The sequence below is a fragment of the Geotrypetes seraphini genome, chromosome 3 (assembly GCF_902459505.1).
Source record: "Geotrypetes seraphini chromosome 3, aGeoSer1.1, whole genome shotgun sequence".
NCBI classification, from domain to species: domain Eukaryota; kingdom Metazoa; phylum Chordata; class Amphibia; order Gymnophiona; family Dermophiidae; genus Geotrypetes; species Geotrypetes seraphini.
Genome location: NC_047086.1, coordinates 384398161 through 384413782, shown reverse-complemented (window position 1 = coordinate 384413782; position 15622 = coordinate 384398161). Strand labels below are relative to the sequence as shown.

The 15622-nt window shown below is 45.6% G+C and overlaps 1 protein-coding gene across 20 annotated transcripts in view; it reads right to left on the bottom strand.

Annotated features, from left to right (window-relative positions):
- Positions 1 to 15622, bottom strand: part of SRBD1 (S1 RNA binding domain 1) — a 307187-nt gene that overhangs the window by 239851 nt on the left and 51714 nt on the right. For 19 of the 20 annotated variants that reach the window (XM_033935737.1, XM_033935739.1, XM_033935736.1 and 16 more), the window contains one exon: positions 8682 to 8819. The exons of the other annotated variant lie outside the window; for it this stretch is intronic. In XM_033935737.1, coding sequence (XP_033791628.1) covers positions 8682 to 8819 — 138 coding nt within the window. The remainder of the gene's footprint in view (positions 1 to 8681; positions 8820 to 15622) is intronic. 20 annotated transcript variants of the gene reach the window in all.

Below are 15622 nucleotides of genomic sequence, written 5' to 3'. Positions count from 1 at the left end.
CAGTGGGTGACCTCCAAGCTAAGCATAATGGGATGGAGGGAGAGTTGGCAAGTTAAGAAAAAAGATTTTGCAAAACAGATTGGCCGAAATGGCCATCCCTTCTAGAGAAAGTATCCAGACTGTAATGAGAGGTGAATGTATGAACCAAGGACCGAGTGGCAGCCTTGCAGATTTCCTCAATAGGAGTTGATCTGAGGAAAGCTACAGATGCCGCCATTGCTCAAACTCTGTGGCCCGTGACTCGACCCAGCAGAGGGAGACCAGCCTGAGCAAGCAACCATCCAGATGGATATGGTTCGCTTCGAGACAGGATGTCCCAACTTATTTGGATCGAAAGAGATGAAGAGTTATAGGGCTGTTCTTTGAGGTTGAGGGCGTTGCAAGTAGAAAGCTAAGGCACGTTTACAGTCCAAAGTATGGAGCACCACTTCTCCAGGGTGAGAATGAGGTTTTGGAAAAAATACTGGAAGAACAATAGATTGATTGATGTGAAATTCTGAAACAACTTTGGGTAAGAATTTAGGATGAGTGCGGAGGACCACTTTCTCATGGTGGAAAACTGTGAAAGGTGGATCCGCAACCAAAGCTTGTAACTCACTGACTCTTCGAGCAGACGTGAGGGCAATCAGGAAAACTACTTTCCAAGTAAGGTACTTGAGATGAGCCTTATCAATTGGTTCAAATGGAGGTTTCATCAATTGAGCCAGGACAACATTGAGATCCCAGACCAAGGGAGGGGGTTTGAGCGGTGGATGAACATTAAAAAGTCCTTTCATAAAGTGGGAAACCAAAGGGTGTGCAGACAGGGGTTTCCCATCAAGAGGCTGATGAAAAACAGCTATCGCATTGAGATGGACTCGGATAGATGCAGATTGGAGGCCAGACTGTAATAAGTGAAGTAAATAATCCAAAACGGACGCCATGGAGGTAGACATATGGCAAGTGGAACACCAAGCAGAAAATCTAGTCCATTTCTGGTCGTAACACTGCTTAGTGGACGGTTTTCTGGAAGCTACCAAAATATCCTGTACAGACTGAGAAAATTGTAGAGAGTGTAGAGAGTCTATTAGGTGGAAAGGTACCAAGCTATTAAGTGTAGAGACTGCAGGTTGGGATGTAGCAAGGAACCCTGACTCTGAGTAAGCAGAGAAAGAAAAACCGGTAGAAGTAGAGGCTCCCTGGTGCTGAGTTGAAGTAGAAGGGAGTACCACGGTTGTCTAGGCCACCGAGGAGCTATCAGAATCATGGTGGCATGTTCTGTCTTGAGTTTGACAAGAGTCTTGAGAATCAGAGGGAAGGCATAGAGAAACTGACCTGTCCAATCCAGGAGAAAAGCATCTGCCTCCAGACGCTGGGGAGAGTATAATCGGGAACAGAATTGAGGCAGCTTGTTGTTGAGGGGAGAGGCAAAGAGGTTTATTTGAGGAATCTCCCATCGAGCAAACACTTGACGTAGAGGCAAAGAATTGAGTGTCCATTCATGTGGTTGCAGAAGATGACTCAACTTGTCCGCCAGACAGTTATGCTGACCTTGAATGTAGACAGCTCTGAGAAAGATGTTGTGATGGACTGCCCAATCCCACAGCTTCAGAGCTTCTTGACAAAGGGAGTGAGATTCCGTCCCTCCCTGTTTGTTGACATAGTACATAGCGACTTGGTTGTCCGTCCGAACAAGGACTACCTTATCAAGAAGAAGGTGTTGAAAGAAGGTGAAGAGGGCATTGAAAATCGCTCCAAGTTCCAACAGATTGATGTGACAAAGACGGTCCGCAGGAGACCAATGACCTTGGGTACGGAGACCGTCTAGATGGGCTCCCCATGCGTAGGCTGAAGAGTCTGTTGTGAGAACCTTCTGACGAGGGAGATTGTGGAACAGCAAACCTCTGGAAAGATTGGAAGAGAGCATCCACCAGTGGAGAGATTGTTTCAACAAAGGAGTTACTGTAATTTGTTGAGGAAGTGGGTCGGTAGTTTGCTGCCACTGAGATGCTAGGGTCCACTGAGGTATGCGAAGGTGAAGTCTGGCAAAAGGTGACACGTGAACTGTAGAAGCAATGTGACTGAGCAGAACCATCATTTGTTTTGCTGAAATTGATGTGAGATGAGACACTTGATGGCAAAGGCGAATGAGGGTATCCCAACGTGGTGGAGGTAGAAATTATCTGAGCTGGACAGTGTCTAGAGTGGCCCCAATGAATTGGAAAGACTGAGATGGGGTCAATTGGGATTTTGGAAAGTTGACTTCAAACCCCAGACTTTGGATGAACATAATAGTCTGTTGGGTCGCTGCAATAACCCCTTGTTGAGAGGGGGCTTTGATGAGCCAGTCGTCCAGGTATGGAAAAACTTGAAGACTCTGGGTACGGAGGGCTGCAGCCACCACCACCAGACACTTCGTGAAGACTCTGGGGGATGAGGCGAGTCCAAATGGAAAAACTCTGTATTGTAGATGAAGATTCCTCACCCAAAATCTTAAATACTTGCGAGAGGCTGAATGTATCGGGATATGAGTGTAAGCCTCTTTGAGATCCAGAGAGCATAGCCAATCTCCCTGATTCATCAGGGAATACAGAGTTGGTAAAGAAAGCATCTGAAACTTCTTTTTGACTAGAAATTTGTTGAGGGCTCTGAGGTCCAGAATGAGTCGCAAATTCCCTGTCTTCTTTGGAATTAGAAAATAACGGGACTAAAAGCCCATGTCCCGTTGGTTCAGAGGAACCTTTTTGAAAGCTCGAAGGCAACGAAGAGCCTGAGCTTCCTGAAGAAGGGGAAGGTGTGACGAATGGGAAGGACACTCTATTGGAGGGCGATTTGGAGGCACCTGAAGAAAGTGAAGTGAGTATCCCGCCCGAAGGATGGTGAAAACCCAGAGATCTGAGGTGATCATCTTCCACTGGTGATAAAAGTGGTGAAGACGACCTCCTATGGGCAGAAGAGAATTCTGATGCAGGGAGGTTGGCATGCTCAGACTGGGAATGTCAAAAAGGCTGAGCAGGTTTAGTCGCAGTAGGAGTTTGAGCCTTCTGCTGTCGTTGTTGCTGAGGAGGTTTTCTAGGCGGAGGCTTGGAGAAAGCTGGTGTCGTTTTTTGAGGATAACGACATGGTAGTTGCTTGTATGGCCGAGCAGGAGGAGTCTTGGGCTTCAGCCAAATTAAGGAAGCAAAAGAGCGCTCGTGTTCAGAGAGACATTTTGTAGCAGCTTCAATAGAATCATCAAAGAGCTCATTCCCCTGGCAGGGCAAGTTCGCAAGATGGTCCTGCAAATTGGGATCCATATCAACAATGCGGAGCCAGGCGAGATGACGCATGGCTACTGCAAAGACAGAAACTCTAGAAGAGAGCTCAAAAGCATCGTATGTGGCTTGCAGCATGAAGAGTCGAAGTTCAGACAGAGTTCTGATGATTTGTTTGAACTCAGGAAGACTTTGTTCTTCCAGAGCCGGGTAGAATTTAGGCATCAATTTGAGGAAATGACTAAAATAAGCCGTGAAAATGTAGCTATAATTGAGAATTCTGTTAGCCATCATGGAATTCTGGTACAATCTGCAGCCAAACTTGTCCATAGTACGGCCTTCCCTACTGAATAGGAAGGAGAAGCCTCTCTGGAATACTGAGGCGGAAGTTCAGAGTCCAGGCGCACAGTGATTGAGGAAGCTGCACTACCTGCGTGAGGAGGAGTTAGCGAGTGTTTGCACTTCAAAAACCTCGATGGTGAAGTCCCCGGGGTTTGAGGAACAGATTGGGTCGAGGCAGGAGGGGAAGGCTCCCTCGGAGGCGGTCTCGATGGAGGAGTCTTCGACCTCGATGGACTGCGAGGAGAAACAGCCGGTGTAGTAGCTTTGTGAGACTTATGGTTAGATTTGGAAGAAGTCTCAGTAGCCTTGGATAAACGAGGCATGGAAGACTCATTATCCAGAGGAGAGGGTTTCTGCTGTAAAGACATCTCCTGAGGAAGCTTGGAAGCGAGATGCTTCGAATGCCTCGAGCGATGCTTCGGTCGAGGTGGAGGAGACTGTCCGAGGAGTAGGTGAAGAGTCACTGGATGAGAACCGGCGAGACTTCTGAGGCTTGCCTCGAGGTGCTGCTATAGGAGTCTTAGACTGCTGCTCAGGCTGGCTCGCAGGTAGCAGGGTCGAGGACGGAAGGAGTTGAGCCATGACAGAGGAAATCTTAGTGGTCAGGATGGCTTTTAACATGTCCTCAAACATAGGCACCGAGACGAAGGATTCAGGTCTCGAAGGTGCAGCAGTGCACTCCAAGGAGGGCGACCTCGAGAATGAGTATTCCCAATGCTTGGAGGCACGCTTAGCTGGAGGTCTAGAAGAGGCTGGCAGGACCGTAGATATGGCCTGGGATGCCTGAGACTCTGGAGGCTTCTTAGAAGTACCTGAAGGAGAGTCAGGAGACTTACCAGTCGAGGAAGACTTCAGAGGAGCTGCCGTTGAGGCCTTCGAGACCGAAGTTGTCGAGGTCAAGGCCTTGGTGGAGGCAGAAGCTGGCGTCGAGGTCGAGGCCGTCCCCGAAGCCGAGGTCAAGACCTTCTCAGGCGGTTGGTCCATAGTGCCAAAGAGTTGGAGAAGCTTGGCACAGCGTCAACGAAGGGCTCAAGGTTGAAGTGTAGCACAGCGCAAACAAAGTGTCGGGGAAACATGCAGGATCCAAACAAGCAATACACCGACTATGAGGATCGGTGATTGAAATGGTCTTGTTGCACTGGCTACACTTTTTGAACCCGGTAAGCGGCCGGGACATAGAAAAAACAAAGTCCGACGTATTGAACGAGGTGAGCGGCCAGGCTTAGGCCAAAAGGCCGCTGACCTGAAGAAAACAAAAAAAACAGAAATAAAAGTTTTTTGTTTTTAAAAGAAGAATCCGTTAAGGAAAACGCGAGCACAGCGACTTAATAATAAAAAGCCGTGATGATGAGAAGGCAACGAAGGCTGCAGAACTGAAAAGAAGAGAACTTCTCGGCTCTGCGGAAAACATTGAACTGAGGTACCTCACAGGAGACTTGCGCAAGTGCTGCCCAATTCACGATTCGAATCGGTTCACCGATTCACTTCGGGTGAATCGATTCAAATCGATTTAAATTTTAAAAAAAATCAGCTTCCCGATTCAGACCCTCCCCCCTCGCCCCCTAAAGCAGGAACGGCAGCGCTGCTCTTGCTGGCCAGCCACTGCCGCATCTGCTTTAGAGGGCAGGAGGGAAGTGCTGCTGTCAGCTTCCCCCCTGGCCTCCCCAAAGGACATCGCATCGAATCGTACCCCCTGAAGGACTGTCCCCCCCCACCCGGAAAGGCCTCCTTGTTCCCCCCGGGAAGGCCTCCCCGTAGCGTTTACCTTATAGCAGCAGCCTGCAATGAAGATCGCGGTTACAGCGTCTTTACTAAGTGCTTTCAGCTCTTTCTTCTGCTGCGGTCCCGCACCTCCTCTGATGTCAGAGGCAGGATCGGGCAGAGGAAAGAGCTGAAAGCACTTAGTAAAGACGCTGTAACCATGATCTTCATTGCAGGCTGCAGCTATAAGGTAAACGCTGCGGGAAGGCGTTCCCAGAGGGAACATGGAGGCCTTCTCGGGAGAAACAAGGAGGCCTTCCCGGGGGGGGGGGAACAAGGAGGCCTTCCCGGGGGGGGGAACACGGAGGCCTTCCCGGGGGGGGCAGTCCTTCAGGGGGTAGGACAGGCCTTTAAGGGGGGGTGCAGACCTTCAAGGGGGGGACAGGCAGGACTTCAAGGGGGAACAGGCCTTCAAGGGGGGGGACAGGCCTTCAAGGGGAGGGACAGACCTTCAAGGGGAGGGACAGGACTTCAAAGGGGGGGACAGGTCTTCAAAAGGGGGGGACAGGTCTTCAAAGGGGGGGACAGGTCTTCAAAGGGGAGGGACAGGTCTTCAAAGGGGGGGGACTGGCCAGGGATGGTGTCATAGGCCTTCAGGGGGGGACAAGCAGGCCTTCAAGGGGGGGGACAGGGTGTAGAAGTACACAGAGGGAAGGAAGGGGGGTTCAAAGATTCGTGCATTTGCTGGACTTTGGGGGGGGGGAAATAATGGGTCTAAAAATAGAGAGAGGATGGACAATGGGATTTAGGGAGGGAAGGAACAGAAAGGGAGAGAAGTTGGACACAAGGGATGGTGTGGAGGGGGGATAGAGATACTGGATAGGAGGGTAGTTGGGAAAAGAAAGGGAGAGATGGTGGACCCTGGGATGGTGGGGAAGGAGGGAGAGATGCTGGATAAAAGGGTAGTTAAGAAAAGGTGGATCTGTGGAGACGAAAAAAAAAAGATGCCAGACCTTCGGGGGAGGGAAGAGAAACGGAAGGGGAGGATAGAGATGGTAGATAGATGGTTAGAATGGAGAAAGAAGAAAGGAGACCCTGGCAAGCAAGTTATCAGAAGACAATCAGAGCCTGGGTCTAACAACATTTGAATAATGACCAGACAACAAAAGGTAGAAAAACTAATTTTATTTTCCATTTTGTGATTACAATATGTCAGATTTAAAATGTGTATCCTGCCAGAGCTGGTGTTAGATCGCAAACGTGAGCTAGGATTTGAGAGAGAGAGGAAAAGTCTTTTTTATTTGTTTATTTTGTTTACACCATAGTGCCAGTGTGGTTAGGAGAAGGCAAAGGGAGTGAAGAGGCTATAAAAGGGAGTGAAGAGGCTATAAAATAAACCCACCAGGATGTTTGAAAAAAACACTCAAAGAAAAATGAGACACAAGATAACCTGTAACAAACCCGAAACTGATTTATAACAAATTCAAGAAAAATTGAACAGAATTCTTGACTCTATCGGCAACCAATGGAGTTTCAAATAAAAAGGAGTGATATGCTCCCATTTTTTCAAACCAAAAATGAGCCGAACGGCAGTATTCTGAATCACTCAATTTTTTGAAAATTTTCTTGTAAGCACCTAGTAATCAAGAATACTTAAGATAGAAGACTGTACCAATAAATGAAAGGAAGTTTCGTTAAAATACTTCTTAATGGTACGAAGCTTCCAAAGCACCGAGATACATTTCTTAAACAATAAATCCGTATGTTGTTCCAATGTGAGATGTTTATCCAGAGTCACACCCAATATTTTTATGGATTGTTCTATATTATAGTCTAACCCATTCACGTGTATTGTTGTTTCTTTGATCTTATCGTTGGGAGTTGCTAAAAAAAATTTAGTTTTTTCCACATTTTATACTATTATATTGTGAATGCTATGATGTAGTCAGTAATCAAGTAACAAATTTCTTGAACAAATAGGTCTTTACTAATTTCCTGAAAGTGCAATAGGATGAAGTAATTGTTGGATGTGTCTCCAGCATGAACCCTGAAGTTTCCACACAGACAACTTCCCTATCATGAGTTACTATTAAGAGTGCTTAGCTTTGACATTGACACACTGAAAGTTTCCAGACTGCACTAGCCCTTATACAGGTGATGTCAATGGAAACATTCAGTTTCTCTACCTCCATCTGCTGTTCATCTGGACTGGTCTAACAGGATGAAAATTATTTCAATTTGATGATGAGTATGCCCTCTCCTTCCCAATTCTTTCTGATCTGATATAACCTTGCTGTCCTTACAGCATCTCTTGTTGTATACCGTCTTGAACCGAAAAGGTATGACGGGATATAAATAAAGCTATATTATTATTATTTATATAGAAGGGTGCCCCTTAGCAGTAGTAGCGTAAGAATACCACTAGAGGTCAGTGGGTGCCATTTTGCTGCCTGAGCCTGATAGAGAGAGCAGAGCAGCACCACTCCTGACCTGTCCTGCCATCCCACGAGGGATGCACCCAGGTAAGTCCCCGGGGGTTCTCAGAAAGTTGAGGTGGATGGGGAGGGGGTTAGATTGATGTTAGAAGAGGGGCTTTCAAATGGCTACATTAAAATTTGAAGTCCAGAGCTTCAGGAGCGTCAGATATGGGGGAGGAGGCCAATCTTACGGGAAATTGGTTTGCGGGTGGAACAGAATAGGGAATCAGCTGCGGCAGCAACTTCATTGCTTTTACTGAGATAGCCGCACTACAGGAGCACAGATAGGAAAGCTGTACCTACTGGCTTCTCTTAAAGTGGTAAAGTGCAGCAGCGCTATAGGTAGTTAGCATACAGGTCATTTCTGCATGCTACTGATCACAGCAAGCCACTTCTCTGCTCCACCCGTCACACCCACACACTGATATCTTCAGTCTTACAGGGCCCTCGGTAACCAGAGGACACTCGCTGAAAATCAGGGGAGGGAAATTTCAGGGTGATGCTAGGAAGTACTTCTTCACCGAAAGGGTGGTAGATCATTGGAACGAGCTGCCTCAGCGGGTGATTGAGGCCAGCAGCGTGTTAGATTTCAAGAGAAAATGGGATATTCATGTGGGATCTCTAGGAGAGTAAGAATCAGGGAGTGGGTCATTGGTATAGACAGACTCGATGGGCTATGGCCCTTTTCTGCCATCAATTTCTATGTTTCTATGTTTCTATGCCCATTCCTGCATTAAGCAGCTAGTGGGGGGGGGGTTTCTATGCTGGCTGGTTGTAACTTACTGCTTACTATAAGACATAACCCATGCTAGCTGCTTAACACAGCTTAATAAGAGGCTCTCTAAATATTTTATTACATTGTGTAACACTTAATTGGTGAGTGTTCTGGGATTATAAGAATTGGTAAGCATTTATAGAGTTTTATTACCTCCTGCTGGATTATTGATTCTATGTCCGGTTTGGCCATGGTGCCTTCGTAAGTGCAGGCACTTTCAGAAGCAGGGTATTCTGAATTTGTGAATTCTTGATTATTATTTGGAATTAAATTATCAGATTTCAGAACTGCCTATTAGAAAAAAGTAAGCAAGGTTAAAATATTCCATTTTAAATCCATTTCAAGTGCACACACAAGAATGCTACTCCCAAGTACACACAGAAAAATGACAATTTATTTCACCACTGTCCTCATTACCTAATATTTTTACCAATGAATTTACCAGTAATGTTGCATGCCAGATGAATAGCACCAAAAACTGAATTCCTACATTTAATGAAGCTGCATTGCAACGTTCCTCATACTTCACAACTAGCATGGTGCAATAACATCCTAGTACTAGTTATTAGTAATTCTTTTTTCAACAATGTATATGGAACTTCTCTTGTATGAGGAAAGACTGAAAAGGTTAGGGCCACACTGAAACTACCTGACCTTTTCTATACAACCTGAGAAGTGACAAATGATCTTCCTTTGTTACCCTCCATTCATAAATATCTACCTTCTCTCCACCACTTTTTACCACTCGAGAACTGATAAATGACCTACTCTTCACAACTCTAGAAATGACAAATGTTCTTCCATTGTAACCCCCATTCATAAATCTTTTGTAATCTGCCTTGAACTGCAAGGTAATGGCGGAATAGAAATCTCTAATGTAATGTAATGTAAAACAGATGGCTGAGGGGAGATATGATTGAAGTGTACAAAATCCTGAGTGGAGTAGAACGGGTACAAGTGGAAAGATTATTCACGCCGTCAAAAATTACAAAGACACTCAATACTTTTAAAACCAATAGGAGAAAATGTTTTTCTCTCAGAGAACAGTTAAGCTCTGGAACACATTGCGAGGTCGTGGTAAGGGCGGATAGCTTAACTGGTTTTAAGAAAGGTTTGGACAAGTTCCTGGAGGAAAAGTCCATAGTCTGTTATTGAGAAAGACATGGGAGAAGCTACTTCTTGCCCTGGATCAGTAGCATGGAATGTTGCTACTCCTTGGGATTTGGCCAGGTACTAGGGGCCTGGATTGGCCCCCGCAAGAACAAGCTTAATGGACCATTGGTCTGATCCAGTAAGGCTATTCTTATGTTCTTATATATAACTTTCCAAAATTTTCAGTTTATGCCAACTATTATTTTCTGACATGAACATATATCTTGAGGAGAGCTACAGTCTCAGCACCCTGAGGTTGTGGATTCAAACCCTGCGCTGCCCCCTGTGATCCTAGGTAAGTCACTTAATCCTCCACTGCACCAAGTACATTAGATAGATTGTGAGCCCATTGGGACAGATAGGGAAAATGCTTGAGTACCTGTATGTAAACTACTTTGAATGTTGTTGTGTAACTACAAAAAGGTGGTCCCTAAAAACTCAGTAAACAAAGCAAGATACATAGGTGGATAAACTGAGTAGAGAATGAAACGGGGGAAAATTCTGTCCCCGTCACTGCCCCGTCCCCAACAACCATCCCCTTTCACCACCCCGTCCCCATCACCGCAGCATCCATACAAGCCTCAGTACTGCAATATTTAGCTTATTCCTTCCTTATAAATCAAATTTCTGGCTGCTGAACTAGAGAAAGATGTTCAGCTGGTAGGGCTTTGTTTAAAAATTTTATAAACACAATTAATATACTACTTTATCCTAAAGCCAAATAAATAAATAAATACATTTTTTTTCTACCTTTGTTGTCTGGTTTCTGCTTCTCTTATCTTCTCATTCAATTGCTTCCATTCACTGTCTGCTGTCTCTCTGCATCTTCCATTTGCTCTGTTACTGTGCCTCTCCCTTCACTCCCCCCAAATTGGTCTGGCACCCATCTTCTTCCCTCTGCTCCCCCATAGTCTGGCATCTCTGTCTTCTTCCCTTCCAGCGTCTTCTCCCCACTCTGTTCCCCATTTCCCTTCATCGTCTTCTCCCCACTCTCTCTTCCCCAATTCCCAGCATCTTCTCCCCACTCTCTCTTCCCCATTGCCCATCGTCTTCTCCCCACTCTCTCTTCCCCATTTCCCAACATCTTCTTCCTACTCTCTTTTCCCCATTTCCCAGCATCTTCTCCCCTCTCTTTCTTCCCCAGTTCCCTTCAGGCTGTTTCAGCATCTTCTCCTCTCCATCCCCTCACCCCCAGCACCCTTCGTGCAGTCCAGCAGCTCCCTCCCGTCGGCCAGTCATGCATTTCCCTTCCTACCTCCCTCCCTTACCTTCTCTTATGGCGAAACTGGCGATTTCTATAAGGCTATGCGCTGTATTACAGCCGGAGCCTTGAAGTCACGTCCCGTTGCCTGCTAGAAAAGTCTCCTCTGATGCAACCGGAAACAGGAAGTTGCGTCAGAGGAGACTTTTCCAGCAGTCAACACGATGCGACTTCAAGGCTCTGGCTGTAATACAGCGCATAGCCTTATAGAAATCGCCAGTTTCGCCACAAGAGAAGGTAAGGGAAACAGAGGGAGGGAGGGAGATGCATGGCCGGACGGTCGGTGGGAGAGAGGGGGCTGCCGGACTGCACGCTCATTCACTGCACATGCTCATCATTCACCACTCCACGGGGCGGTGAATGGCCTTGTCCCGATCTCGCAGTGACCTTTTTTTTTTGGTCACCGTTTCAGCGGGTTACCCACAGCTAGCCGCGGGTAGCAACCACCATGTCATTCTCTAAAACTGAGCTTCTGCCACGGGTGCTAAACTAGAGGGAGTAGGGGAAAGAGCAGTGCCTCAACCAAGCCCTTTCAATATTCTCCAACCTCCCCATGGTTAATCCTGGCTGAATTATGAGCAACTGCGCAATGTAGAATTCCCGAGAGACACAGAATACCTGTGTTCTGCGTAGAATCTCTGCCGCAGCCAGAAGCTCAGAATAGAGATGGAGGACAGATGTTGGACATGATAAATAGGAACAAAATGTAAAATGGATAGTTGATCATGAGAAGACAGTTACAAAAAAACAAAGAAACAGAGAAAAAGGACTCCGAGACCAAAGTGAATGGAAAAATAAACTGCTCAGACAACAAAAGATAGAAAAAAAAGTCTTTATTCTGAATTTATTGAAATATGTCAGCTTTCAGAAATGTTTTTTAAACATAAAGGCAAAGTGAAGTATCAGCCACTAAGGTGGGCTTTTACAAAAGTGTGCTGCTAGAAGAAAGCCACTAACCGAGAAAAACTTTAAGGCCCTTTGCTCTCTCTAGTATAATTTAATGAAAATACTGAACTATACTGAAATTCTGGACAATAATTAGCAAAAATATTGTTTACCATAAATGTTGTAAAACTTGTAGAATTTTGCAAAATTTGTATGCAGAATTTTGAATTTTTTTTGCGCACAATTCCACCAGGAGTATAAGGTATACCACATGGTCAGCCAGGAGAAAGAGATGCCAAATACAATGACTACACAGAAAGCCATGTTGCGTTGTGATAATCCTGATGTTACAAGATTCACATTCAAATTTGTCTTAATGCACAAAAATGTTTGGAGAAGAAAAAAATACTATCCTTTCGATACTGAATATATACAGACAGATTTTCTGCTAAGACATCTGCCTACCAAAACTCCTGGAACTGATTTATGCCAAAGATTCAGGTACTCCATCTGTTTGTCACAGTAACATATGTTATATACTTTTCCCATGTGTCAAAATGTAGATGCTTTCCTTCAACTGGGATAACCTGTTTGTTGAAAAACCATACGAAAGATGGTGCCTCTACATAGCAAAGATACTTATTTATTTATTTTATTATTTATATACCACATATCCTAAGTGGTTTATATTCAGATACTTTATCATATTTCCCTATCTGTCCTGGTGGGCTCAAACTCTATCTAGTGCAATGTTCTTCAACCTTTTTAAACCTATGGACCGGCAGAAATAAAAGAATTATTTTGTGGACTGGCAAACAACTAAGACTGAAATTTAAAAAAAAAAACATCCCTGTGAACTTGGTTCCCGCAAACCATCTGATCCCATTCGCACAAGCCTCAAATAGTTATGATTTTATATTGAATGTATTTTATTAAAGTATAAAAAGAAACAATATTCTGTAAAATTGTCATTTTATAAACACAATTAACACAGAGCAAGAATCAACAAAACCCCTGTCTCTCCTCCACTATCAAGAAAACTGAATAAGCCAAATTATTACAGAATGCTACACAGAATTATCATGCTAACCGAATACCGCAGTCACACATGACAGGAATAGTGTTAGGGGAGTGCAACTAGAACAACTGCCCCATGGTCAGAAAGAGCCCTAAGCCAGCTGGAAGCTAAAGAAGCACTGCCTGGCCTCTGCAGTCCCCAGTTAGAAACATAGAAAACATAGAAACATAGTAAAATAGAAAAATGACGGCAGAAAAGGGCCAAAGCCCATCAAGTCTGCCCACTCTATTGACCCTTCTCTTTGATTTTGCTCACCACCCCCTGCCCTTACCTCATTAGAGATCCCACATGAATATCCCATTTATTTTTGAAATCTGATACGCTGTTGGCCTCAATCACCTGCCGTGGGAGTTCATTCCAATGATCGAGTTATGTCTAACACCATCTCTAGCAGGATACATATTTCAAATCTGATATATTCTAATCACAAAACAGAAATAAAATTATTTTTTTCTACCTTTTGTTGTCTCTGGTTTCTGCTTTCATCTTCTTTTCACTCCCTTCCAGCGTCTGCCCTCTCTGTCTCTTAATTCCAGCATTTGCCCCTTCCATCTACTGTCTGCTCTCTACCCCTTCCATGTGGTATCTGCCTTCTTTCTATGCCCCTCTCCCCTTTCCTACAACCCCTCTCTCCTACTCTCCCTCTCGCCTTTTTACATGATTCATTCCAACTTCACTGCTCTCTTCATTTTGATCTCTCCTACACCAGATCTAGCATCTTTGTCTCTCCTTCCTTATTTCTCTGCTGACCCCCTTCCCAGCATCAATCAATCTCTCTCTACTTTCTCATTCCTCTGTCTCTCCCCTTTCCCTCATCTGATCTCTCCATTCCACCCTAACCCCCTTCCCACCCTCTAATCTCCCTGTCAGCTGTTTCCTTCCTTTTTTCCTCCCCTGTCCAGCAGTACCCCTTCTCCCTTCCCCCCCCCTATCCAACAGTAACTCTCTTCCCTTTCCCTCCTCCCCTCCCAGCAGCATCTCTCCTTCTCCCTCCAGGTCCAGTAGCAGCTCTCCCTTGATCCAGCAGCTTCCCAGCCTCCAACAGTGGTTTCCTCCCCTTCCCTCCACTCCCCTCCCAGCAGCTCTCAGTACTTGCCTGCGTCAGCACAGCAATTCACTTAGGCAGCCTTGGGGCTTTTGCTGAGTAGCAGCCCGCCTCTGATGATGCAACTTCCTCTTTCCTCAGAGGCAGCGCGACCCATCAAAAGACCCAAGGCTGCCTAAGTGAATTGCTGCGCTGACGCTACTAGTGCTGTTGCAGGCAAGTACTGAGAGCTAGGAAGCAAATCGTCGGAGCTCCCCTGATCTCGCCGGCCCTGTGCGGAACAGTAAATTTCTGCGGACCGGCAGTTGAAGAACACTGATCTAGTGTACCTGGGGCAATGAGGAGATTAAGTGACTTGCCCAGGGTCACAAGGAGCAGCGAGGGATTTGAACCCACAACCTCAGGGTGCTCAGGCTGTAACTCTAACCCCTGCGCCACACACTCCCAACTTAACTTGTAGCATGAGTTCTCCGAGGCAGCAAGCATACATTCTCACATGTAGGTGATATCATCCACAGAACCCGGTAAGGACACTACCAGGTGCATTGGCACTTTAAATTTTTAGGCAGTGCCCTCACCGCACGTGTGCCAATGTCTTCCTGCCTGACGTCAGCTAACAGGACCGAGGACAAGCAGGAATAATATTTTCAGATGTGGGACTCTCAAGCTGCCAGGATCATGACTGTGGACAAGGACAATGGATATATAAACATGAGCCTGGCAAAACCCAAGAGGGTTGGAGAGAAAGTTGGTGCTCAGGAAGTAAAAAGATTCTGCAAACTGCTTGTCCTAATTGACCATCTCTTTTGGAGTTTTGTTCCAAACAATAATCAGAAGAAAAGGTACGGATTGAGAACCAACTAGCCACTTTGCACATGTCCTCAATAGATGCAGAACAGAAATGAGATACTGAGGCAGCCATAGCTCGGACAATATGGTTATACGGCCCTGTAGTGTCAGCCCAGCCTGAATATACTTGAAGGAGATGCTTGGTAACAGGAACTCCGAGTCTGTTATGGTCAAAAGCCACTAAAGAGTTGGGAGGATCCTCTATGAGGTTTAGTCCAGTCCAAGAGGTATGTTTTACACTCCAAGGCATAAAGAGCTGCTTTCTCAGGATAGGAATGTGGTTCAGGTACTGGCGGAAGAAAGCTCTTCCACAGATGTAAAACGATGTCCACGCATAGGTTGTTTCAACTTTGGAATACATAAGAACATAAGAGTTGTTGCTACTGGGTCAGACCGGTGGTCCATCATGCCCAGCAGTCACGCTCATGCGGCGGCCATCTGGTCAAAGACCAGCACCCTAACTGACATTAGCCCTACCAGCGTACGTCCTTGTTCAGCAGGAACTTGTCTAACTTAGCCTTGAATCCCGGAAGAGCGTTCCAGTTTTCTACCACTCTCTGGGTGAAGAACTTCCTTATGTTTGTACGGAATCTATCCCCTTTCAACTTTAGAGAGTCGAAGTCTGGTGGACTCATGTCTGGACTGTAGGGAGCATGAGGTAACACCTCCCAGCCGTATTTGTGTAGTTTTTCAATGACGAGTGGAGATCACCATCTTCTCCACAGCCAAAAAAATTTCAATGAGCTCAATGAAAAGTCAAACAAATGATGATTTTTGCTTATGATCATGAAGGCATTATCATTACAGACAAAGTTCCATGTGGA